This window comes from Balaenoptera acutorostrata, chromosome 18 (genome assembly GCF_949987535.1).
Source record: "Balaenoptera acutorostrata chromosome 18, mBalAcu1.1, whole genome shotgun sequence".
In the NCBI taxonomy this organism is placed as follows: domain Eukaryota; kingdom Metazoa; phylum Chordata; class Mammalia; order Artiodactyla; family Balaenopteridae; genus Balaenoptera; species Balaenoptera acutorostrata.
Window position 1 is genome coordinate 9,635,864 of NC_080081.1, and position 27,867 is coordinate 9,663,730.

The 27,867-nt window shown below is 38.8% G+C and overlaps 1 protein-coding gene across 1 annotated transcript in view; it reads left to right on the forward strand.

Annotated features, from left to right (window-relative positions):
• Positions 1–27,867, forward strand: part of NALCN (sodium leak channel, non-selective) — a 283,440-nt gene that overhangs the window by 25,353 nt on the left and 230,220 nt on the right. The window contains 4 exon segments of the mRNA XM_057532605.1: positions 3,446–3,529; positions 4,707–4,846; positions 4,935–5,063; positions 20,405–20,559. Of these exon segments, the coding sequence (XP_057388588.1) occupies positions 3,446–3,529; positions 4,707–4,846; positions 4,935–5,063; positions 20,405–20,559 (508 nt within the window).

Below are 27,867 nucleotides of genomic sequence, written 5' to 3' on the forward strand. Positions count from 1 at the left end.
ACGCAGTAAAGCCAATCTGCTGACACTGTGTTGTGCTGAAGGAAAGTGCAGTGTTTATTGCAAGACCAAGCAAGGGGAATAGGTGGCTAGCGCTCAAGGACCCAAATTCCCTGAAGGCTTTCAGGGAAGGAGTTTTAAAGCCAAGGTGAGGGTGAGGGTCAACGAGTGCATGATCAGCTCATGGAGCTGGTGGTGAGGTGACTGCCTTCTGGTTCCAACCAGTCTGGGGTCTAGGTGCTGGTGGTCAGCATGCAGTTAACTCCTTCCACCTGATGGAGGTTTTAGTATCGGCAAAACACCTCAAGGATATGGGCTCAGAATAGTATCTATAGGCCTAGAAGAGGATTTAAAAGTCTTTGACTTTGTTTTATGGCTAAACTATTATTTTGTCTTGTTTGCCTTTGTTTCTGTATTTTCTCACTTCTCTGATTAAACTTGCTCTTTGGAACTCTGGGAAGGCCTAGGAGGCTAGAGCTTTTCTACAAACAAGAGGTGGGGGACAGGGCAGGGTCCCACTTGGCTTCAATTATATTTCAAAGTGCCAGGTTTCAAAGTCCCTATTCTGTTTATTAAAAGGTATTTTATACTTACGGAGCCTTGGTGATTATCAATAATGATTGATATGATATCAATTTCAATTCATATTTATAATTCAATGATATCTACAATTTCATTAAAATGCAAAAATTATATAAACCTTGACCTATATGCATGACACATAGTCTTTGCTGATTCAAACTACACTAATCCAAGAAATATCCAAACGTTATCTCATCATTTCAACTGTGATCTTTCATGATTATGAAGGAAAAGAGTCTTAACTCTTAAGGTATTGCCTTGAAAGGTACTCCATCTTTCTCTCTTTGCCACAAAGAATCATTTCTTTAAAGGAACAATTTTAGTAGCTTCAGTGAATGGATAGATGCATGGATGCATTCATGAAGCATATGCACTGACTTCTTACTGTCTGCATTGTAATCTACAGAGGCTCTAAGACATGGTTCCTGTGCTTATCTCATCGATCATTTAATATCTGCTGTATGTCGTACATGGTGCTAGGTGGTGGGAGTGCCATCCAAAATAGTCTAGTAAGTTTCAAGATGCTACTAATCTTCAGAACAAACTCAAACATTTACAGTGGGGAATAGACCTTTTCTTAAATGCAACACCAGAGAATACGTTTAGAGAGGATTTAAGTAGGAGGCCCAAACTGCAGGGACTAAAATATAAACTCATTAAACGACTGGATGGGGATTACAAAGGACTCTTCCGTAGGTTACACAGTATGAACCTTATTTATTTACATGAGCTGAGTTGCTGGTGGTAGCATGATGTGTGAGCAAAAGTGCTGATCAGAGTAGGCTGTGGTCAGACCAAAGTCTGGAGGGAAAAGTTGGCACAGACTGTGGAGAATTTTTCAGGAAGATGGAACAGCATGAAGAACAATGGATGCTAAAGGGCAAAAGGTTAAAAGAAAAGATGGGAAAAATCTGAGTGTTATTGGCCTTTGTATCCCAGGTCACTATAACACAGCTTGTTAAAGGTTTTTATAAATAATGGACGACCCCTGGAAACAGGAACCAAAACATAATGTATAAAACTTCTGCTCAGCGGATTATTTCATGTATTATACCAGACGAGTAAAAAGAAGCCAGTTTTAGTTGACCATTACGTGCCATCTAGTATGTGGTGGTTCTTTCTGGGGACAGCCAGATGCCACTGTGAATTTCTGGAACGTCTAAAGCAGAAAACATTCCAAGTAATGCAACTCAAATGACTTTGTAATTCAGAAATAGTTTTCTACATTATACAGTAGTAGATTTTGCTAAGCCAGTTTTCATAATATGAGGTCATTTGAAATTCAAATGTGTTTTTATGCTTTTGTTTTATTTGGGACCCTAAATGATTTAAAATAATCCTTTTATGTAGTTCAAACTATACTCCAGGTCAGCTTTGCAACATCAATTTCTTTAGCAGACAAATTTATGTAGTAAATAAAAAACAAAAATTCAGCCAACTCTGTTACTGATAACTTTACGTTGTGAATTTGTGAGGCCCAAATTTTTCAAATTTGACTTTATTTGCACCAACTGACAAAGTGATTTTTGTTAAAGCTAAAATTTTCAACTTTTAAAAAATTTAATATTGAAAATCTATTTAAAAAAATATAACACATGACCATTAGTCAAAAGACACATGTATGGATATTCTGTGAAAATTATGTCTATCTTCTGCCTTTGGCTCTTGCCACTCTGTTCCCCTCCCAGGGAAATGCCACTATTTATCCTCACTTTTTATATTTTAAATAAACCTCAATATAATGAGAAGCTCTTACCCTGTATCTAATTGAACATAATTTGTTACTAAAGCAAATTATGAGCAACAATAGAGGTTAATTGTAGTAATACTACATGCAACATTTTTTAATGCAAAATTGGAATAAAATAGTAATACTGTTTGGGAAAAAATATTCTATAAGCTCATTCTATTTGGGTGCCTGTGTACCCAATGATCTGTAATTATTCTCTTTCTTGCCTAATATTTACTTTTAATGGTTACTATTTTAAAATAGTTCTCTGCTGAGCCCCATAAAATTTCAGTTTTCATTTTTGGAATTTTTTACATTTTTAAACAATCACAATTATGCCTAGTTCTTCAAATAAAGATCAAGTGATATTTTTCTCTTACTTTTTACTCAACATACAAGTAAAGAACACATTTGTTTAATAAAAGTCAATTTGAAAATATATAATTTTTCTGTGTAACACTTAACATAATGTACTGTATATTTACATTTTTTAAAAATTAACATTTAAAAAAATTTTATAAAATAATGCATTCTAATGTCAGAGTAGACTCACAAGTAAAAAATGAAAGTAGTATGTCTTCCTTATCTTTCTTTTACATTTAAAATCCCAATTAAGTCGATGTATGTTTATTTTCGAAATGAAAGCAAGTTTCTTCATCTTCACTTTTAATTCAATTCAACATGAATTCCTGGTTAATTTCCCACTAATGATGGTTGTTCCCAGAGATTTAAAATCCTTCACTGACCACTGTGTGCTCAATGGTCAGTGAAGGACTAACCTTGGTTCTTATAGGAAGAGTTGGTTTTAGGACCTAAGCAGCCTATTAAGTAGGATGGCCTCTGGTTCCTTATGTGGTAGACTCTGTGTGGCTAAGAGAAAAAATAGTGATCTTTTACCTTTGCATGAATTTAAAATTTTACATACAAAGTTATGCAGTTATGGAGTGTTTTATAAATTATTTTCCTCATATATAATACCATTTAAAATGCTAAAAGTGTTCCTTTTGAAAGTCTGCTCAATTATGATACAAAAATTGTAGATAGCTTATGCTGAATTAACACTTGATTATTCCCTCCACAGATGTTTTTTGAAATTATTCATTTTGTCTGATAACACCATGTAAAATTTATTTTTAGGGGGATAGCTCCTATGTGAAAGATCGCTGGTGTGTTTTTGATGGATTTATGGTCTTTTGCCTTTGGGTTTCATTGGTGTTACAGGTAATTAAACACTTTTAAATTTCAAGGGGGTATTTTCCAAAATGGGCATTATTTTACATTGAAAATCTAAATAGATATATATTAAAGAGTATATATAAAATGTGATTGTGTAATTTCCTAAAACATTATTTTTTAAATGTTTATTGGTTTTAAAAACATTTAAATCATTGTCAGTCACATTTTTGAATTATTTCTCAATCAGAAATAAAAATTAGTACCATATGAGATTATTTCTTATTAAGCAGATGTTAGAAATATATTCATTGAAATAAAGGAAAGAACATGGAGTGAGGTTTCTGTATTTGTAGAATAAAAATTTGAATTTAAAAATTAAAATTCCAGTCTTTTAGGTGACTGAATTCTCACTAAAAATAGCTAAAATAATATAAATACATTGGGATAAATATTGGTTAGCATAAAATGCTGTATTGCTAATAGAACATGCCTTACTATGAGAAATGGGGAACATAGATTAAAAAGGCCTGAAGGACGGATTTTATTGAAAACCAGTAGAATTCATTCCCATGCATTCATTCAGGCTTGATTTTGCATTTAATTCAACTGAAGTTACTGTATTCTTCATTTAAAAAAAACCAGAGTAAAATAAATTCATAGTCCATCCTGCAAAGTCATCATGGTGCTTATTGATAAGCTGTCCTTATTTTTATAAAGCTCACCTCTCCAATAATTAATTTCATCCTGCATATTAAATGTGTTCTTTTACATTTAATAACTATTGTATGATTGACAAACATTTCCTAATTATCATCTTGCCTCTACTGGTAAATGGAATTCTTTTTCATCTTTTTCATAGTATTTTTAACCCTTTCGCGGTTACTTTGTGTTCTAGATACTCAAAAAGTTCCACCAAAGACCATTATTAGTGATTAAGGCTTAGCATACTTATTCTGTATTCTACGTTGGCACTTATTTTTGTAGTAAAAACTGTGCCTTGATGGATTATACAGGGAATGAACAAGATTAATGACACTTTCATTAGTTTATGTATTTGTTTCTCTTAAAAAAGCTATAGCTTCAAAATGTACTCCAAAGAAAGTTGATTTCGGTGGAAGATAATGCAGGGCCCAGGATGAACCTCTGATGCTGTCTGTATAGTCCTGACCACAAGCATTGCTAAGCGAAAGTCTGAATTGTTTGTTCACCTCTGAATTTGCAGGTATTTGAAATCGCTGATATAGTTGATCAGATGTCCCCTTGGGGCATGTTACGGATCCCACGGCCACTAATTATGATCCGGGCATTCCGGATTTATTTTCGATTTGAACTACCAAGGACCAGAATTACAAATATTTTAAAGTAAGCACTGCTTTTACGTAAGTTAAGGGGATAGGTTTATGATTTTGGGGGGTAAGTTTTACCTACTTTACCTATTTTTTCCCCCTAGGCGATCAGGAGAACAAATATGGAGTGTTTCCATTTTCCTCCTTTTCTTTCTACTTCTTTATGGAATTTTAGGAGTTCAGATGTTTGGGACATTTACCTATCACTGTGTAGTAAATGACACGAAACCAGGGTAAGTTTATCTACTAACTGCATTTTAAAAAAAATAGATCTTTATTGGAGTATAATTGCTTCACAATACTGTGTTAGTTTCTGTTGTACACCAAAGTGAATCAGCCATATGCGTACATATGTCCCCATATCCCCTCCCTCTTGAGCCTCCCTCCCATCCTCCCTATCCCACCCCTCTAGGTCATCACAAAGCACTGAGCTGATCTCTCTGTGCTGTGCTGCTGCTTCCCACTTTTATCTAGGTGATTCATAAGGACTTTCCTGCAGTTCTCATGAGAAAAACCTCTGTGTCTCAATTTTTAAAAAAGTATTCATGTGCCCTCTATGTTCTGTATTCTCTGCTTCTTCAAAATTGTTTTGTGCAAATGTTTAAGACAAATACTCAAGACAAGCCAGACTGAAAAATGTAACCCTGTGGGAAAGTAGATTCAGCGAATTCAAAGTGTACATTTAGAAAGTTTCCTCAGCGTGGGAACATAATACCGTCAGAATATTTTCATATCTTATTTAGATAAGATGGGAATGGAAAATGGTATAACTACTTTGAAAAACAGTCGGGCAGTTTCTTAAAAATTAAACAGACATTTACCATATATCCCATTCATTTATTCCTGGGACTTTACCAAGAGAAATGAAAACTTATGTCCATACAAAGACTTATACCTAGACTTATGTACGCTTATACATACAAAGGCTTTATTTGTAATAGCCCACTTTGGTAACACCCCAAATTTCCATCAACAGGTAACTGGATTAACAAATTGTGGTATATCCATGTAATGACTACTATTTAGCAATAAAAAAGTGTGAGATATTGATATACATAACAACTTGAGTCTCAAGATAATTGCGTTGAGTAAATGAAGCTAGATGAAAAAGTGTACATATTCTGTGATTCCATGTATATAAAATTCTAGAAAATGCAAGCTTGTCTATGATGATATAAAGGAAATCACTGGTTGCCTGGGAATAAGGGTTAGGGTAGGAGAAAGAGATGACCAAGGGGCACTAGGAAACCTTTGGGATTAGTCAGTATGTTCATTTTCTTGAGTGTGGTTCTGTGCATATGTCAGAATTTATCAAGCTGTTCTTTTTAATATGTGCAATATATTGTATGTCACGTATATCTTACTACAACTGATTTTCATCATATGGCAAGGCAGTTTTCCCCGCACTATTTATTGTGTGTCATTACTCACAGAATTTAACGCTACGTTTCTCATTTACTAATTCCCTGTCTATATTTGGGTCTGTACCTATAATCTCTATTGTGCCTGATTGACCTGTTTGACGATCCCTTCACCAATATCACACTCTGGAGCTCGTTTTAATCATAATATGTCTGTATGCATGGGGGTCCCATTTTCCGCTCCCAGACTCACATGGGCTTAGGACCCTGTCTTCTGCTTCTTGTAGGCATTGAAACCCAAGCTCTTGGCTACTGGGTACTTAGTCCCCATTGAGACCACCATTTAGTCAACTCATGTATTTCCCTTCCTCTAGTTTTTAGTTTCCTCTTACATGTTGCCGTTTTGGAATGTATTTTTCTTTCTTATAAGCCCAGATATGCATTTTTAAATGTTAGTGTTTATCCAACAGATCTAGCTGTTTGTAGTGGAAGGAGCTAAATTTAATGTAGCCCATCTTGCTAGAATTAGCACTCTGGCACTCACAGCTATTTTTTCCCCTATTTTCCTCATTACACTGTGAGGTCCATAAGGACACATTTGGGAAAGGGTCGATAAGATTCATTTCCCTTTGGTCAGTACCTAGTATCCTAGCACAGAGTAAGTACTTAGTAACTATTTATTGAAGGCATGGTTAATAGTGTGTTATATTTAGACAGATAATAACTCTATGACAAATTGATAAGGAGGAGGAAATAAAAAAAGAACAGAGGAAGAAAAGCAAGTTGCTAAAAGTGACAAAGGAGAAATTGTTAAAAAATAGAAAAGCAACGTTAAAAGCAGAGGAAAGCAGTGAATTAGTACAAACACAGGATAGGAAAGTTGAAGGAAGTGGTGAGTAAGGGAGTTGACTTGTGTGGGTGAGGGAAGAAATGCATGGGAGGAAACCTGTAGGTAGTTTTTTTTTGAAATGTATGTGGGCTGTAGAATATGTCTAGATTGTTCCATGAATGAATATGAGGGTGGAAAAATATCGTGTGGGCAGGAGACAATAGACGTAGAAGTGAAGAAAAGAGAAAGCTTCTGGGTAAGGAAGCAGCTATGTTCTAACCGCAGTGAGTTTAGGAGGCTGGTTTAAAGTTCCCATTTTGTTAAAAACCAAGTTGAAAGGCAAGAATTCTCAAACTTGTTAACCCAGCTAGGAGATCAGGCATCATGCTGCAGACTTAACTTTGACACAGAAAATATAATACAAATAGGGCAGACAGGTATGAGTATCATCTGAACTCATGGCCTTTGAATCATTCAGTAAGTCCTCTTAGCCAGCTCTGTGCTGTACTCTGTTCTCAAAAATGAGTGTCTGAAAAAAATGTTAAAAGACCTCTCATATTCTATTAGCTCCAGCTCATTACGTTATCCTAAAAAAAAAGGAGTGCACTGGGAAGAATTTCATACGTGTTGGGAGACTTTTCAGTTACTCGAGACAGCAGTTACAGGGAGATGTCTGCATTTTCTCTTTCTTATATTTGTAAAATCTGCCCAGTGGCTATGTACACACACATGGATTTTGCCTTCTCTTTATGTGATTCTTAATTTACTGTTTAAGAAGAAAATACATAATTGGCCACATGGTTTTATGAGCAGTGTTACTGATGAAAACAATTTTCATAAGTTTGATGACTTATTTCAAGGACCAATCATTTCCACCATTTTTCTTTTATATTTTCAGTTCAGTGTTAACTGAGTTTTAAAGTCTCGCTCATTAGCAGAAAAACTGTCAATACAGTTTTACCGTTAGTTCCAGCCCAGACATTAATTTGCTTTCTTTTTAGAGACTCAGTGTCCAAAGTCAGAATGAAACACATAAAAATCCCAATTTAAAAGAATTTCCAACTTTTTTCTTTCCTTTTGTTGCTTCTTAACTAGGAATTTCTCATAAACATCTCTGAGTCAGATATTAAGCTTTGGTATGATGGTTGTGTTTCCAGAGATCAGTGTTGCCGGTTGCCGTCATGACCTCATTTCTCTTAATCATCGTCCTTTAACAATTGTTCCAACCTCTGCTTAATTTGCACGCACTGTAGCCTAATAACGGGAGAGCTTTCAGGCAGAGATGCACCTGTTCAGAAACCTGTATGTCCTAGGTTTCACGGCTGACCTCCAGAACTGATTATGTTTAATCTGTGACGCAAACAGGATAAATAAGGAAGGGATTCAATACATGGATTTTGCTTTTGAATGGAGGTGATTTCTTACAAAGCGGATAGAAGGGCATCTCAGCTGTGTCCTCTGTAGCATTACTAGTAAAGCTTTAGCTTCTTCTCTGGTAATTAATCGTGACTTAAGACAATTATGGAACAAGTAATGGGATTTGACTAAGCAAGGCAGTTCATATCCTAAAGAGAGCTGAGAAACGCAGTGGCCTGTGGCAGAAACAGGTGTTGCAAAATGCCAAACGTGATGGCAGAAATCTCCCTGAAGCTAAAAGAGGAACATGTGAAAAGGAGCTGGTAGGTGAAATAGAAAAGATGAAGATTTACCTGACACCTTATTATCATTCCTGAGAAAGGAGAGAAATTTATTCATAGCTTAGTATCAAATAATGACATCTCATCCCCAAGATTGAGATAATTAGAAAAGCTTTAAGGTAACGAAATGTAAATGTTAAGTTCATAAAAGTTTACTATGTGGAGAGAAGATTCAACCACGAGTTCGGGTGAATATTTGTAATGACTGGACCATCAGCTTTAAGACCCAGAGGTAGGGGATCACATGTCACAGGCACCCAGGGCAATCCTGGTGTATCCCTGTTGCTGCAGGGTAATTACTAATAACTTCCTTTGTGATCTCAGGAGAATCTCAGTATGGACAATACATTTTATGGTTACCCCACCCAACGGCAGTTTTTAGGACTTCGTGGTATTTTATAAAATATCACTAAGACTTAGACCAGAGACAATATAAAGCTGGATTTGGGGCAGTTTTCTATTGCTGGTCCAAATAAAAATTTTTTAAGTTTTCCCTTTAGGGTACTTATAAAATAAATGAGTGATTGTCTTATAAATTCTGTTCACAACATAATGAGGTTTTTTTAAAACTGGAAAGGTCAGAAGAATTAAAAATAGAAACATGGGACTTAGAATATTAATTTTTAATTTCCATGGACTTATCAAGAGAGGATTTTGTAGAATATGTGAAATGATAAGTGCCTCAAATTCATGCAAAGGTCTGTGAAGTCTTCTTGATTTATATTTAAACTTCTTTTGAAAAGATGAAAAAAGACTACTCTATTTAACTTACAGGGTTCAGGCTGAGATATCTGCCACGCGGGAGATATAAGAACAAGTTTGGATATTGGAAACATTTTCTTTAATATTTAAGAAATGAAAGTACTCTGATGATATATGTAGATTTCTAAATAAATTAATAGCAATGATTGTGGAGCACCTATTATGTCTCAGATATTTTGCTTGTAACTACCTTTTAGAACAATCTGAAGGGATTATTTCCCCCATTTTGCAGATGAAGACACAGCCTCAAAGGGGTTAAATAATGTGTCCACATGGTAAACGAGAGAGCTGGGATTTGAACTCCCAGCCCATGCTTGTGCCGCCATTTAACCAGCCTCTGCGATATTATAATCCCACATTCATAAACCTATTTCACATACAGATCCACTCCATATACATAAACTCTTCATAATATATGTCGTAGAGAAAATTAAAACAATATTATACCTGGTTTCTATCTCTATGTTGATGTTATATTCCAGGGGGTTCAGTCTCATCTGAATCTGTAAAATAGTGATATGCAATATATTTGTATTACTCCATATATCTCTTTTAAATTTGTTGTGCACATGCATCTCAAAGATGCAGACCACTTGAGCCACCAGTTAGATTAACCTTTCATATGATGATAATGTTTTAAAATTAAATATAAGAAAATATTTGAGGGAGTTCCTTGGTGGCCTACTGGTTAGGATTCTGGGCTTTCACTGCCATGGCCCAGGTTCAGTCCCTGGTCAGGGAACTGAGATCCCACAAGCCGTGTGGCTTGGCCAAAAAAGAAAAAAGAAAATATTTGAGAATAGACTAAACTCCCATATGAAAAATGAATACCTGTGTGATTTTCACTAAAAGAGCAAAAGCATTCGTGAGAATCTTCAGGATAAAAAAGGAAATCCTACAGTTTGAAAAGGGTCTAAAAGAAATTGAGTAATTTATTTTGATCAATTACACTATAGCACTTCTTTTGATCTTATGTTTACTTCCCCAAAAGAGGATAATGTAATAATATAGATTTTATTATTAATATGATTAATAATATATTTATTATATATTATAATCATATGCAATACTAATTTATAATTATTATATTGTAATTAATATGTTAATAATTATATTAACTAGTTAATATAATTATTAATATATAAGACTCCTATTTATTGTTAGTGGAAATAACCTTCATTGAACAACTGATATCTGTTATTTTCTCATTTAATACTCGTAACAATCTGGTAAGTTGTGTTCTACTTTTACACCGTCTATTACAGAGAAGGAAATTGAAGCTCAATTTCTTTAAAGAAGATGTCTAAGATGAAACAGCTTGGAAGTGCCAGAAGCAAGGTTTAAAACCAGATCTCCTTGACACTGATTTCTGTGCTTTTAAATATTTACTGTAATTTGGTCAATATGTGAGGTGATCTTCAGCATGTGTGTCTCCAGAGTATTTGAGTAAAACCTTTAATTCTTCTTCGGTTACGAGAAGCGTATGCTTAGGAGACAAGTTCTGAACGGGCCGTATGAGTAAGTGGTTAAGGCTGCCTGTTTGAGGGGTGAGTTCTCAGATGATGCACTGCCGCTTCGGAACATACCGCGTGAATGTGAAATGAAGAGCCTGCCGATCCAGGCCCTGGCAAAGAGTGTCGACTGTAGTTGCCTTCGTAGACATCATATGTAGTATCATTGTGATGTCTCAAGTTCAGCCAGACCAGCCTGCTTTTCCCCGGGATAGAAGCCGCACCAGCATGCCATGACTATAGCGGAACAAGCAGTCCATTTCGGGAATTCATTTCTAGGGTTAGATCTCTTAAGCAGAGAAAATCACCTGGGGAACTTTGTGAAAATAGGGACTACAGGCTGCATCCACGGATTTGTATTTATAGGCAGGGCTGAAATTCCTAGACTGGCCGGATTAGAAATCAGGGACTTAAAACCCTAGTTTTACATTATTCCTGAAGATACGTTATAGACTAGAACACAATTTGCATGGCTTTTTAAAAGATAAATCACGTGTCTTCAAAGAAATGCTAAGCTTTTAGCTGCTAGAGCTCCACCGGGGGGTGATTTGAGTTTCCTCTTCCCTTCAGGCTGTTTCCCCAGAAATGTCTAAGAAGCAACAGACGTAATTAGAGCCTCCTGTCATTCTCACAAAGAAGCAGGTTGTCCATGTGTTCTGGGAATTCTAGGGCAGTCCTCTCAATTTTATTCATTCAGTGACTCACATGTTTTTAGGTCTAGCGATTGCATTGTCAAGTGCACCTTGTGGTCAAACGCATCTGGGGACAGGGGCTTTGGCATTTCCTAAATCCTTGCCTGGCCTTCACGTTTCAGGTAGCTACATGTTCTTACCTTTGTGGAGCCCTTAGCATCCTTTGACCGTCCCAAAAGGGTGGAAGCCTACAGAGTGAAAAAAAAGGCTGTTCTCCAACCATGTAACTCGGCCAAGCCACAGCCAGTAAATGTAAATACAGTTTGAGCTCCTAAAATGAATGAAGTACTTTATATTCCTAACTGCTAACTCCTAACGTGATCTCATAGACTGGGTATTATGGTCCTCGTGAGAGAGAATAGGAAATAGCTCCTTGCCACATACTCACTAAGTGGCAAAATCACCAGCTGAAGTCCTGTAATCTTGGCCTCAAATTGTGGGGACCACTAGCCATCATGTCACCTGACTGCTTACAGATATCTTCTCACTCTTATCTCCTAGTTCCTTAGGCAAAGGGCGGAGAGTTACTGCTTGAGTAGCTCTTGGCCCAGGTTCAAGGGTAGTAGACTTTGTCTTATAACCTCAAAACAGTTTTCACATTTCCAGTTTGGAGCTGATCACTGAATTTGCTGTGTCCTGATACTTTGTCTTTCTAATACTCTTTTTGAAGACATTCATGTACCTCTCACTGCCTGACCCTGGTTCAGATGCTGGTCTCCTGGCCCTTGTCACATCTTTTTGTCCCTTATCCATATTGGCACAGTAGTGAGAGATACAGATAAGGAAGTAAACTTGGGGAAAATATATAATTTAAAAACTATTCAGAGATAACAAGGTAAGATGACTATTTTTTAAAAATTTAAGTAAAATAACACATTGTCATTTAAATTTCATGTGTTTGAAAAACTATTTAATTTTACCATTTTGGTGCACGATGGATTCAGTGCTTTATGGCTTTGCTTACCTAGCCATTCAGGAAAGGATGAAATAATGGAAAAATCATACTAAAATACTCTCAGTTTAACAGTAAGGAGAAACTTATTTCCTAATTTCTTAGAAAAAGTGCCAGATTCACTTGTTTATAAGAAGAGGTGTGATGTCAATATTATTTCCTGCCAAAGACTAGTCATCTTGTTTTTCAGTCCCTCTAAAGGTCCAGACAGAGCAATTAAAAGTTTTCAAAAATCAGTAACTAGTTTCATCTCTGCAAATTCCAGGGTGGGATTCGTTTTCCAAAGCATCCAGCAATAGAATTAGCCAGGCCAGTTTATAGGAGTTTTTAATTAATCCTGAGAGAGGAGGCCAAATAGAGGTGAAAACAAAGCCCAGTGATTCTGTGGAACAAATCTGAAAGGCAGGTAACAGCCAGAGCACGTTTGCTGTCAGCACGTGCAGTGAGAGAGGCAACCTCTAAATGCAGGGCTGAGCTTTTAGCAAGAGAATGAACCTTGTTTTCGTGTCTGCCACTAGGAGTGAGGCAAGCAACGACCTAAGCCATATTCACTATTCTCCCAGCGTAAAGATGGTGTGTGTATTGACTCCATGGGTTTAACTGGAAGTGTGTTCTTCTATTTATGACTTCTTCCTAGAACATACACTAGAAATGGAAAAGAAACCTTCTTGATGCAATAAGTTACAAAACGCTCTTCAGGTGTGTAGTGTTGTCTGTGGCATGCGGGTTTGTTGTGCTGTGTACTTCCTTCTTTGCATCATTGACAGTTTCCTTACAGAACGCAGACTTCAGAAATATGTTGTAGCTTGGCCTCTGGGGATGTCTCTTACAACAAATGGATAAGATTTGGCTATCGAGAAGTCATCATCTTGTTTAACTTCATTTCTTCCAGGGGAAAAAAGTAAGAAAAATATCAACAAAATTGCTATCTATAAGTTCACATTAGAAGTATATTTTGTGAAAATTTTGCAACTAACTTAAGGTATAACCTCTTTTGTTAGTGTTTTTTTCTTTTTTCTTTTCTTTTTTTTTTTTTTACTTTTTGGGCTTTTCTCTCAAATGAGGGACACCAGTACTCACCACCCACCATCCACAGTCATATGTGATGTTTCCACTTTGTGCTCCTGTAACACCATGAGCGTATAGATAGCTCTTACCTATTCATCCTGTTCTACTCCAGCCATTACTTTTCTGTTCTCTCTCTCACACCGAGCAGTAAAGTCCCCGAGTTGGAAGTACCTTCTCAGTCGTCTCCATTCCTAGCAGGTTATGGGGCATAGAAGAGACCTGCCCAAAATAATTATTTTGAATGAATAAAAAGACAAATGAAATCAAGTGGCCCCACTAAGAATGTGAGAAAGACGATTTCTGAAAAGGGGCTAAATAATAATAAGCACAGTTATGTTTGTAGGTGGCAGTCATGACAGAAGGCCAGCACCTAATGTGGTGCCACCAGCAGTGACAGGAGTTTGCTATCAGTAGAAAACGACAGTGTGAGTAGTGAACGCGAAGCCTTGAGCTACTGCAGTGGCGTCGTAGAGCCTTGCGGAGGGGTGAGAACAGAGCACAGTGGGGCACGTGATTTCTCTCTAATCACTGACCTTTTCCTTCATCTGCACGTGGGATGCGGTCCTTCTGGGAACTGTTTTTTAAATAGCTGAAAAGTTTCACGTGTTACAGATGAGGAAACTGAGGCTCAGACGGTTGAAGTGAATGGTCCGAGGTCATTAAGCTGGTGCCTCACTGGACTGAGATCGTAATGCTGTGCACCAGGATACAGCTGAGTGCTCTGGACCATCAGGAGTGATGGTTGATTAACTTAAAACCATAAAACTGTAGAAGTGTTGCCTGTGGCCGTAAACGGTCTTTGCGACAAGTTCAGAGCACGTTTTCTTAGATCTCAAACTCCCGCTTACTGTTATTTGCAAACAGGATTTTTTGTTAAGAATTAAAAAAAAAAAAACATATGCCAGGCAGAAAATGAAAGCCTTTTGAAAAACAACCACTCTGAGGGATTCCAGTACTCTTTTTGACATATGGAACAACTATAGCCAGAAATTTAAAATATTGAACATCCGGGCTTCCATGGTGACACAGTGCTTAAGCATCCGCCTGCCAACGTAGGAGACACAGGTTCGAGCCCTGGTCCGGGAAGATCCCACATGCCGCGGAGCAACTAAGCCCATGCGCCACAACTACTGAGCCTGCGCTCTGGAGCCCGTGAGCCACAACTACTGAGCCCACGTGCCGCAACTACTGAGCCCACGTGCCACAACTAGTGGCACGCCTAGAGCCTGTGCTCCGCAACAAGAGAAGGCACCGCAACGAGAAGCCCGTGCACTGCAACGAAGAGTAGCCCCCGCTCGCCGCAACTAGAGAAAGCCCAGGCACAGCAGCAAAGACCCAACACAGCCAAAAATAAATAAATAAATTTATTTAAAAAAAAAATTGAACATCCATGCCAATTTTTAGATACCACACTAAAAATTTGCATAAAAACAACAGGAGCCAATTATTGAAGAGTCTCCTCTGTAGTTACTTTATAGATAAACATAAATAAACAAATAAATTTGTCATAGATTTAAATAATGTTGGAAAGAATGACACATTTGTTAATGTATTCAAAGATAATTATTAAGCTTCTACTATGTATTAGTCAGGGTTCTTCAGAGAAATAGAGCCAGTAGGGTGTATACATATATAGAGAAAAAGAGATTTATTTAAGCAATTGGCTGATGTGATTGTGGGGACCAGCAAGACAAAAATCTTCAGAGCAGGCCAGCAAGCTGGAAATTCCAGCAGGAGTTGATATTGAAGTCCTGAGTCCAAAGGCAGCCTGGAGACAAAATTCTTTCCTCTTTGGAGACTTCTCTCTTAAGGCCTTCCGCTAATAGGATGAGGCCCACCCACATTATAGAGGGTCTTCAGCTTTACTTAAAGTCTACAGATTTAAATGTTAATCACATCTAAAAAACACTTTCATGGCAACATCTAGACTGATGTGGACCAAAGATCTGGGCAACACAGTCTATCCAAGGTCATAAATAAATTTAGCCATCACAGACTATGTGTCAGGAGCTATATGAAATTGAAAGTTACACTGGGCAACAGTCGAGTTGGGAAGAAGCCAATGAAGAGTTGACCACACAAACATGAGTGACACGGGTCCCAAGTGCCAGAAATGAAAAGTGTGGGTGCTTGGAGAACTTCTAATAGGGAAACCTAACCCAGTCTGAGTGACTTAGGGTGGCTACCCTGAGAAGGTGACATTCAGGCTGGACCCTGAAGGCTAAAAAATGGGGCTAACCAAGCAAAGATGGGAGGAGAGGTTTCCAAGCAGAGGAAAAGGTTCTGCAGTAGATGGAGCTCACGGAGAGCTGGGGGAAGACAAACGTGGTTGGATGCTAGGACACTTGGAGGGGCAGGAGCCAGGTCCTTCACGGTCTTGTAGATCATATTAAAGATTTGTCACTGACCGACACAACGTAGGACAGTGATGATGAAAAGCTTCTCTACATGCTCTGTGGCGAAATGGATAGGAAGGGCTGAGAGGCTGCAGAATGACCAGTTAGGAGGCTGGATTCTGGTGCAGGTAGAGGTGGACATGGAGAGTTGAATGAACCCAAAAGATTTTGGAGGATATTTAGAGAACATGATGATTAGTTACAAGGGTGGCAGGAGAATAAGGTATCAAGGTGATTCCAAGATATCCGGCTCGCTCAACACTTTGGCTGATGGCGCTCTGGTGCTGCTTGTGACGAGAGGAGACGTTGGCAAATGGTCTGAGTTTAGTATGGGGTCCATAGAGTTGGAGGTGCTCGTGGTGTAGCAAAGTGGAGAGATCTAACAGGGAGTTGGACATGTAGCTCTGGGACTCTAAAATGGCATCTAAGATGGTAGAGAATTGAAACTATGGAAGTGGACTTGATTGCATAGGGAGAGAGCATCATGAAAGCCAAGGACCAAGCTCAGAGCAACTCAGTACTGAAGGTGAATTACAGGAGGAGGAGATGGAAAAGGAGAATGACCTGAGACATATGGACAGAACTAGCATCTTCAAAGCCAGCAGCGTTGCATCTCTCTGAGACTTCCTTTCCACAGGCACAGCTCTCTAACCACAACCAGAAAAGGCTTTCCACGTTGAAGAACTTGTGTGATTAGGTGGGGCCCACCTAGGTAATCCAGGATGATCTCCCCAACTCAAGAGTTTTAGCCTTGTTCACATCTGTAACCTTAATTCCTTTTTGCCAGGTAAGATAATATATTCACAGGTTCTGGAGGTGAGAATGTGGACGTCTTTAGGGGGCTGTGAGTAAGAAAGTATTGATTCCCACTTAAGCATGAATGGATATTTATTATGACTGGGAGAATCATTATCTCTATTTAGTATATGGCTGGTTGGAGCGAGAATTTCACCCCCCTGAAAGTGGCAGGGGTGGGGTGGTGGGATGAATTGGGAGATTGGGATTGACATATATACACTAATATGTATAAAATAGATAACTAATAAGAACCTGCTGTACAAATAAATAAATAAATAAAATTCAAAAATTCAAAAAAAAAAAGAAAAAAGAATTTCACCCCCCTAATTCCAGAGAGCCTCTTGTTCTCTCCTGACTATCTGAGGGAAAATGAACAAGGAAGTAATTAACATTAACAAATAAAAATAAAATCTAGAAGATTCTTGGTTACTGAGAAAATGAAACTAAGATAAATAACCAGTAGATATTCTGAAACTCATGACGTTCATCTCAATTTTTAGAAAGGATATTTATCCTGTGGTTTTAGATACGTAAGTTCCAGAGCAATTAATCATCTAATAAATATGTCTCTAATAAGCATCCTCTAAGAGCTTGATGTTGGCAAAAATAACATGTTTCAAATCTGCTGCCTCTGAAGCCAGAAGATTTCAAAATACTATCTGTTCTGGTGAGGGTTGTGCTTCAAATGGGAATCAGTACTAATATGAAAGAAAAAACAAGTGGAATCAAAGAGGAAAAAGTACCCTAATATTTATAAGTTAATGAAAATGATCAAAATAGCTAACAATTATTGAGTGATTAACTTATTTCCAGTGCTATTCTGAGAGTGGTACATTACCACATTTAATCATTAAGACCCCCCCCCCACCACAAGGTAGGTATAATTGCCGTCCCCATTTTTGAAATGTGGAAACTGAGGCTGTCCATGCCAGGGCTAGGGGTTCAATCTAGGGAATGTAGAAACTTCAAACTATAAATTACAATAGGTCACACCTAGCACGTATTGCCTACCAAGTGCCTGTTTTAAGTATTTTAAAGACGTAACATTTTCCCCGCAGCTCCTTGAAGGAAGTATTTTCCCACCATCGTAGAGATGAGGAAACTGAGGCACAAATTGGCGAAGTCACACGTGTAGTAAAGGCTGAGCCGGAATTCACACCCAACAGGCTGGCACCAGAGTCCAGTTGTCCAAATAACTGAAAGATGGTGTGTTTTGAAACTTTTTTGTGTAGACAGAGTGTTCTTGTCAGATATTTGCTGCTATTGTCTTTTTAAAGTATTGGAAGTGAAAAAAAAATTACTGATTTTGATGGGCTAGTACACTTTCCCCTTCCAGCACTTCACCTTACCTTCCTCACTTATGAATTAAGAACTAGGTCATCTATAAAGTTTCTTTCAGCTGCCCAATTCTGTGAACAAAATGCTTTCAGGATCACGTACCAAAATTCCTTCTATTCTTTTTTTTTTTTTTTTTAATTTTTTATAGCTACTTTATTTATTTATTTATTTATTTATTTATGGCTGTGTTGGGTCTTCGGTTCGTGCGAGGGCTTTCTCTGGTTACAGCAAGTGGGGGCCACTCTTCATCGCGGTGCGGGGACCGCTCTTCATCGCGGTGCGCGGGCCTTTCACTATCGCGGCCCCTCCCGTTGCGGGGCACAGGCCCTTCTATTCTTTTGACAATCCTTTATTGTTGTGTTTTCACATGCCAGGATTTATGTTACATTTTATTATTGTAGTGACTAATAATCATTTATAGTAAGCATTTATTGAGTACTTGAAACACGCTAGGTGCTGTGATGAATGCATTACTTGGTTTATTTTACTTAAAGCTCACACACGCTTCTCTCCCTGTTTCACAGATGAGGAAACCGAGCTTAGAAACATTTAAAGTGATTCAAGTCACACAGCCAGTCAATGGCAGAGCTTGGAACCAACCCAGAAAGCCTTCCTCTGAAACTCTGAAGCCCAGTTCCCTTACCACTTTGCTCTGATGTGTGGGTACAAACTCAGAAACATAGAGTCAGGCTAGACTTAAGCGAAGATGCATCATTTGGCCTACATATAAGAATGTAAAAGGAGGGGAAATAAGTGACGTGTGTGCCTAAAATCATATCTTTCTGACACAACCAAGTGGTGATTTCCACAAGCAGAGCCTTTCCTTTTGCATGTGGGGTCCAAAGGACCAGCTGAAAATGTGGCAATTATTTAAACATTCCCTGAGATGTATCGACAAATTAGCTCGCTTGCTGCTAACAAAGAGCAGAATCCTGAAGGAATAAACATAGAGGTTTGTTTTGACTGAGATGGAACTGGGCAGTGTATCACCAGGGATTGTGTGCATGTGTGTGCGTAAGACTGTGTAAAATTGTGTATGTCTTTGTAGGAGATTGTGTGTGCACATGTGCATGGTGGCCTCAAGCAGCTAAGGGATCGTGGAGAGTTAGGCATCATACTCTAGAGAAAGCACGTTATATAAGGGGAAGGAAGTGGCCGATTGAATATAAGAAGATATTAAAAAAAGAAATGTGACCCAACACGTCTGCCTCAATTTGGCCATAAGCAGAGGAGACTGAGACAGTCCTAAGGTTGGTCCCCATTTAGGAAATGCCTAGAAACATTGATGTAGTGGGAAATGACTATAATAAAGTCATGGGTTTGTAAGGTTTGTGAAATCATCTAGCTTAAACTTTGGCCCCTACACAAACCATGTCAGTCGTCTCAGATAGCAGCTATTTGGGGCCCATTTTAAGGTCCCAGAATGAGATTCCACAATCACCTTTCCAGTGGTTACCTGTACTCACTACCAAGAAAGCCATTACATGTCTAAATCCTTCCACATCAACTTAATGTCCAGTGTGTCCTCCAGAAAGATGAAAAGTAATTATATCACCAACTACCTAAAAAATAGATAAATAAATAAAAACCTGTAATACTCCTGGAGCTATCACTAAATCAGCCCATAATCTCTCTCTTTCCAATGTGATATCTTTAATTCCTTCAGTCTCACTTTATTTATCTGGTTTTCTTTCTAAACTGAACATCTGACAACGCAGAAGAAGGCCAAGTATCATTTATGAGACTTGCAGTACTTTTGTACCATATGGAAAATGCCTATCATCATGTACTGTTGCTTAGAAGTGGAGAAGTAACATTTGTGCCCATAGTAGGAGAAGGATTTGTGAATAACAAGGAATCCCCAGACAAGTTAACATTCCTTGCAAATCTGCAGAAAAATTCCTTCCTTCGCTTTTTCTGAGTCTTGGTCTTCAATGACAAAAACCGTCATGGCGATAGATAATGTTCTTATAAAGAGCTTCTGTGTGGATGAATCAGGTATCGTTTGAGAATGTTCATGGCGTTAATGTTATGAATACCATTCATGAATCAGGAATCTTAAATCTGTGTCTATATACAGCAGTTATTCATGAAGAATGATTACATTATGCATTTTAATCAACACTTACACTTGTTGAAATTGTCTAATCCTTTTCTGTGTTGTTTGCAGAAATGTAACCTGGAATAGTCTAGCTATCCCAGATACCCACTGCTCACCAGAGCTGGAAGAAGGCTACCAGTGCCCCCCAGGATTTAAATGCATGGACCTCGAAGATCTGGGACTTAGCAGGCAAGAGCTGGGCTACAGTGGCTTTAATGAGATAGGTCTGTCTTACTGATAAAACACCTTTTCAGTTTCTATTTTGCAATGTTTATGAAATGGAGAAAAATAGTTGTATAATTGATATTTTATGTTCAGACTGGCTGTAGTTTTTAAGAAACACAACTGTAAATTTTAATATTAGTCTCCCTTATAGTCTATAACATACAGTCTGTGTCTGTGTATATTCAGCAATGTCTGTATAGACTTAAATATCTCTCAGTTCTTAATTATAGCATTTAAAACTATTTGTTGAGTAAGGTTCAGGGTTGTGGACTCAAAGAACCCCTTGAGTCAACAAGACTTGGTTTCCTTCCACATTTAACTAGTAGGCAAGGTAAGTCTTAAGTAACTGGAATACTAGACATTGCGGAGTGCGTGAGAGCCGAAAAGTAATTCTGGAACAGGATACAGCTAATGAGATACTTAATGAATGTGCACCAACTATATAACAGACGTATGGGAAATGCTTGTGTGTGAATATGATGTGCTCAAGGTGTACGTTGATTCGTGGCTTGTCCTACTGAGTCCTGAAACGTGCCGTCACGCACAGTAAAGAAAGAACTTGGCATCTGCCATTTAGTTGGTATCATTGCATTTGTTACAGTTCCATGCAAGTTGCACATCTTTCACGATTGAAGCAAAAAACCATGGGATTCTAAACAATTATTTTATGCTCTGAGAATTTGTCTCCATCAGCTCAGGCAGCCATAACAGAATATCGTAGACTGGGTGGCATGAACGACAGAAATGTACTTCTCACCAGTCTGAAGGCTGGAAGTCTGAGATCAGGACGCATGATGGTTAGGTCTGGTTACCCCTCTCTCCTGGCTTGCGGATGGCTGTCTTCTCTCCCTGTGCTTATGGGATGGCTTGGGGGGAAGAGAGAGAGGGAGAGTGGGGAGAGAGGGAGAGAAAGCTCTCTGGTCTCTTCTTATAAGGACACTAATCCCATCATGAGAACCCCACGCCTCCCAACCTGGTCTAAACCAAATCAACTTTTAAAGGCCCCACCTCCTAATACCATCACACTGGGGGGTTAGAGCTTCAATATATGAATGGCAGGGGCTGAGGGAGTGGATGCAAATATTCAGTCCATAGCAGAATTGTTGGAGTCAGTTGAAAAAATTTAATTTTTCCTTAAAGTTTTAAGGCCCAGGTACATTTAAGAGAGTTCTAGACACTTTTACCCGGGTCCTAAGAGGAAAGTCTTTCAGTGCGTAACAGGATGGTGGTTGTGCTCTTTTGGAAGCCAAATCTACGTATTTTTAATCTGTCTTTTGGTGTGGTTTCACTTCTTAATGGGCCAGCTGTACAATGGGGATCTCATAGCCAGGGAAGAGAGCATCACCCCTGTCTACCCAGGAGGGAAACTGGTTCAAACCCAGCCCATCCACCTTCACACATCAGATAGAGTGGCTGATCAATCCTCTTCCCACCCTGGCCTTCCGTCGTAGCAACTCCTGCATAGTGTTATGCAGGATGGCATAATGAACTCTGGGATAAGTGTTTGAATTTCAGAAAGAACATGTGAAGATCTTGCACTGAGTGAGAAATGCGTTCTAGATACATGAACTAAACCACAAGGCTACAGCCTTTGGACTGAATATAATACTGAAATTGGGCTGAAAGAAACATAAATAGTTGGTATTTTTAAAGAGTGCATTTTGCAAATAAATCCCTAAATTTTATTCTTAAATTTTAGTATGCCCTCATAGTAAATTTCCAGCATTATATTGATAGTTAGATGGGCATTCTTCTTTTGGCCAATGATACAGTTTTCTGGTTCATAAAAATTTAGAAGCCAACAGATGTAAAGCATTTTAATTTGCTGTCTCTCTTATACTTACCTGGCTTTGAAACCAATCTTACATCCTTCCCCCTGTCTCAAAAGTGCAAAGACTTTTACAGATTATGCCAGTGACTTTCAGGCATGAGCAGGAAATCACAGGTGTGGTGTGGGAGATGAGATACTTTATAGATTTAGTAACCTGCTCGGAGCAAGCTCCAAGCTGGGGCAGGACTGGAATGCATGGTTGGTCAGAGTCTGTTGCTCTTTCTTGTAGGGGCTGAGTGTGCCCATGTCTTGTATGGAGAGTGGCCAGCATTCAGGAGTTAGGCTGTCCTTGCACTGGAAACCTCCAAGCCTTTAAAATCATGCTGCTAAATCAAATCGCCCCCTGACCATTTTAAATGCAGCAGTTGTGCCTAAACTCCCAATTGCTGCATTATATTAACGTGGATTTACCTTTTCTCACTGTGACTTACAGTAGCTTCAGCTAATGTAGGGGACAATATCTCTTTGAGCAAGAAAGTCTCCTTCTAAAGCATGTGGGCTTAAGAAGCCCAGTTGTAGGAAGGAATTGCCCTGGAGGGTGGTAGGCTCCCACAAAGGCAGTAATCTTACTGTAGCTCTACTGTTTATTTGCACATTGATCTCCAAAGGATTTAAGCTCCTGGAAAACAGGAAGCACATCTTTTTTATCTTCATGTCTCCGGGGGCCTAGAGCAATGCCTGCTTCTTAGGAAACCCTTTATAAATATTTACTAATGGACCAAAGTATGTGCCCTTTTGAATTCGTAGGTGACACGTCATATTTGTATTAGGATGTAGAGCCATAATAGAGAATTAAGTTGTTTTCTCGTTGTTCTTTTCCCTGATTTCGTCTGCTTTTGTTGGCAGTGTTCATTCTTCCTCATGACTTCCCTTTCTATACAAGCTTAATTTGGTCTGTTTGCTTCCTTTTCTCAAACGATGATTGAATTCAGCATCATTGTAGCACTAATGGTTAGATAATGAAAATGTTGCCTTTGAACTATAATCAAAAAATGTTAACATGGTCACTATAGATTGAAATTGGTAACTATTTCCTGATATTATGTATCTATGTAGATACACAAACTAGTGTTTTAGATTATTTTGGAAGTTCTTATGGAAACAAAAGATAATGTTTCACCAAAATGAGGAAATTAATTTTATTAGGCACATGTGATCATCTCTTTCTGCATGCAGCTAAATTTAAAACATAATTAGGTGCCTAATTGTGTATTTAAATTTGGCCAGTGTACTCTATATATAAGTAATCATGATTAATTTAAAAGGAGCATGTTTCCTTTTCTTACTGGTCCAAATTATCATGCAATACATTGAATTTCAAGCATTTATAAAATTTTATTTATAAGTAGCTTCATGTCTCATTAAAATTTAATATTGATGATGTTGAAAAACTCAATTTTTAAAACTGTATTAAGAGCCAGAGTCATTAGGTAGAAAAAATTACAAAGAGCCCCTATTTTACGATTGCGGAGTAAAGAGACCTTTTCATCTCTGAAATCATCCAAACATCAAGGAGACTGAGAAACAGAAATGCAGTTTCCATATGTAAGGACTCTGAAAAGCTTATAACTATAAACCACAATATCAGAGGGCCAGGTGTCTCACAGAAAACTTCCTGAAAAGACTCTGGCTACTGAGGATCTCGGAGCCAAAAGAAGACTGACGTTCTAAAACAACCAGTGTTCCTTGTCCGTTCAGTTTAAAAATTCAACAAAAAAAATTAAATTATAGAAAATAAAATAAAATGACCGGTGTTCCCAGAGAAGCAGAATAGTCCTCTCGGGGCTTCCCTGGTGGCGCAGTGGTTGAGAATCTGCCTGCCAATGCAGGGGACACGGGTTCGAGCCCTGGTCTGGGAAGATCCCACATGCCGCGGAGCAACTAGGCCCGTGAGCCACAACTACTGAGCCTGCGCGTCTGGAGCCTGTGCTCCGCAGCAAGAGAGGCCGCGATAGTGAGAGGCCCGTGCACCGCGATGAAGAGTGGCCCCCACTCGCCGCAACTAGAGAAAGCCCTCGCACAGAAACGAAGACGCAACACAGCCAAAAATAAATTAAAAAAAAAAAAAAAAGAATAGTTCTCTCTTCGAGTCAGGGCATCACTGTGTAGCTGACGGTAGGAGTTTTCTGGAATTCCATGTGGCATCACAGAGGAGAGGCCCTTATTCTGCAGGCAGCTGGGAGAGAGAGAGCTGTGAGCACCCCAAGGCGGCTGATCAGCGTAGACTCGGACGAGGGAAAGACTCCAGCTTTGCAAATCTGGCTCTACCTTACGATGACCTGAGAGCCTTTTAAAACTCACCGATTCTCAAGCATCATTCTCAGGCCAATTAAATCGAAACCTTACAGTGATTGAAGGCACAGACGGCTCTAAAAAGTTCTCCGGGTGATTCTTGCGTGCATGCAGAGTGTGAACCACTGAAGCCACACCGATACACACATACCCACCCAACTTGTGAAAATCTTCACTTCTACCCCACAGCATAACTTCACCCTTCCCTACATGAAACAGGACAAATATCTGGTGCTCTCAAAATCAACGTCAAAGGTGAAGGATAATAAAAAAGAATCAGGACCATTTCTATAAAAATGTGCCTTTCAGTATATTTAAAACTGAAAAAAAAACCTCAAGATATATATAACTCAAAAGAATTGCAGAAAAAGAAGACTTAAACATACACATTAAAAGGGTACAAATTGACTCAGTAAACTGACAGAGAACAGTCAACACTTAGGCCTATCTTAATAAAGATGCTAGAATTCAAAGCTAAAGAAAGCATCCATGGGGTATCCAGAAAAAAAAAAAAAAGATCAAGTCAGTTCTAAGGCGGACCATCAGAGGGGCCTGAAACTTCATGTCAATATTCAGCTCTCAGATATAATGTCACAATGCTTACAGGGTCCTTAGGGAAAGAATGTGTCAAACTCTTTTTGATTATTTTTGAAGAGGCAAGAATTTCGAGATTTCATTTTACATGAAGTCTTCTTGAAGCCGTTCAACCAATCAAGAATAACTGGTCATGGGCCTGGTCTCTAGTATGTATTCACTGTAAGAGCAAAGCTAATACAACTGTAGGATTTACAGACTATAGTGTAAATATTACAAACTGTGATTGTGTGGAACAGAGGACAAGATCAACAGGGGAGGTAGGGTGATGATGTGGATGTTTATACTTAGCAGTAAAAAACAAGTATCATTTTACACAATATATGAATCCAGCAATGGAGGCATAAGGATACTTGCCATGAAAATGCATTACAAAGTCAAAAACGACTTTAGAAAAAATTCAAACTTAAAATAATGGCCTTGGGGTTTGGATCATGTCTGTACTGGATACTAGCATGGTGACCTTGGGAAAGTAATGAACCTCTCTTGCCTCGATTTCCTCATCTGTGAAATGGGTGAGTGATAGACCTACCTTACAGGGTTGTCAGAAGCAACTGAGAAACTAGACATAGAATAGTGTCCGGCACAGCACAGACACACGATGAGCTAGAAATTAGAGATACGGTGGCAAAATAGGAATACATCACTGTTATTTGAGAATAAGTGACCACTTTAACAAAGGAGGGCAGGATATAGATGCTTCCAGATTAGCACCTCGATGTCTGATATTATTCCCTTTTCTTTGAACCAGTTTGTCCCTCAGGTTGTTCAGGATCTTACAGCAAAGGAGAAGAGTGAAGGGGACGGGAACAAGGTGTTCTTAACTTTGCATTATTCTCCCATTAACTAATATCTCAAATTTTACTTCATTCTTATCAATGTATAGAGGGCCAGTATTTGGTGTTGTGTAGTCTTTTTAAAAAATTTATTGAAGTGTAGTTGATTTACAATGTTGTGGTAATTTCTGCTGTACAGCAAAGTGATTCAGTTATACATATATATACATTCTTTTTCAGATTCTTTTCCATTATGGTTTATCACAGGATAGTGAATATAGTTCCCTGTGCTCTACAGTAGGCCCTTGTTGTTTATCCATTCTATACATAATAGTTTGCATCTGCTAATCCCAAACTCCCAGTCCATCCCTCCCACTTGGCAGCCACAAGTCTGTTCTCTCTGTCTGTGAATCTGTTTCTGCGTTGTGGATAAGTTCATTTGTGTCATATTTTAGATTCCACATATAAATGATATCATATGGTATTTGTCTTTCTGACTTAACTTCACTTAGTATGATAGTTTCTAGGTCCATCCATGTTTCTGCAAATGGCATTATTTCATTCTTTTTTATGGCTGAGTAATAGTCCATTGTATATATATGTATCACATCTTCTTTATCCATTCATCTGTTGATGGACATTTAGGTTGCTTCCATGTCCTGGCTATTGTAAATAGTGCTGCAATGAACATCGGGGTGCATGTATCTTTTTTAATTAGAGTTTTGTCCAGATATATGCCCTGGAGTGGGATTGCTGGATCATATGGCAACTCTGTTTTTAGTGTTTTGAGGAACCGTATGTGTTTTCCATAGTGGCTGCACCACTTTACATTCTGGTGGTGTTTAGTCTTTGTTAATCAATTATTCCTCTCTTGCCACTCTGGAAACTATCCTCACTCCGGTGTTTTGCCTGTCTCTTTAGAATCTTATCCCTATTTAGCCTGCGCCATTGAATTTTTACAGTTTCATTAAGGCTCGGATATGTAATTTTATTTATCCCTATGCATTTGAACTTGTGGGCCCCGGATTCCAGCCACACGTGTCTTTAGCAGCCTTTCAACAGATGCTCCTTCCACAGCCCTAAGCAGGGCACCTGGCAGGGCACTGAGCGGAAGCCACGGCCGCACTGCTTCCTGGGCCGCTTCCGGCACTCAGTGGCTTGTCTTCTGTCCTCCCCTAAATGCCCGTGTCAAATGGCGACTGAGATGCTGGTTGCTTCCCTGTCCCCCTCTTCCGTGTACAGACCTCTGCATCATCGCTTCAGGGGGACCCTTCTTCCTGTGGCTCCTCCTTCAGGACCTCAACTCTCACATCCTCTCTGAGACGTTAGCCTGTGCACCTGAGACACCCCGCGCCCCCATGGTCCAGGCCTACTGAGGAATAGACGTTATTGAAAGGACGTATTTGAGGATCACAGAATCTGCTTAGCAGACACTCAGATTCTGTGATTGAAGCGAGTGTGTGTGGATGTAGGTAGTAAGCACGCAGTGTAAAGGTCTGGGGACAGAGGACGCCCAAAAAACCCACGCTGTAGAGGTGAAACCAAACAAATCGTATCCACTTAGTCTATTTAGAAAACGTGTCTACTTCCGCTTTCTGAGTATTTACCCTCTTTTCAGCCTGTCTCTTCCTCTGTGTTACCACACGCTTGTCAACATGCAGGACGTACAACCTGAGACATTGCAATTTTCTGTGACAGCACTAAACGTGGAATTAGAGGAGCTTTGAGCTGGAAAAGTTGAGGCAGTCCCGGGGCTCACTGACACAGTTTTCCAGGTGCAGAAACTGAGCATCAGAGCCAGACTGGTCAGAATT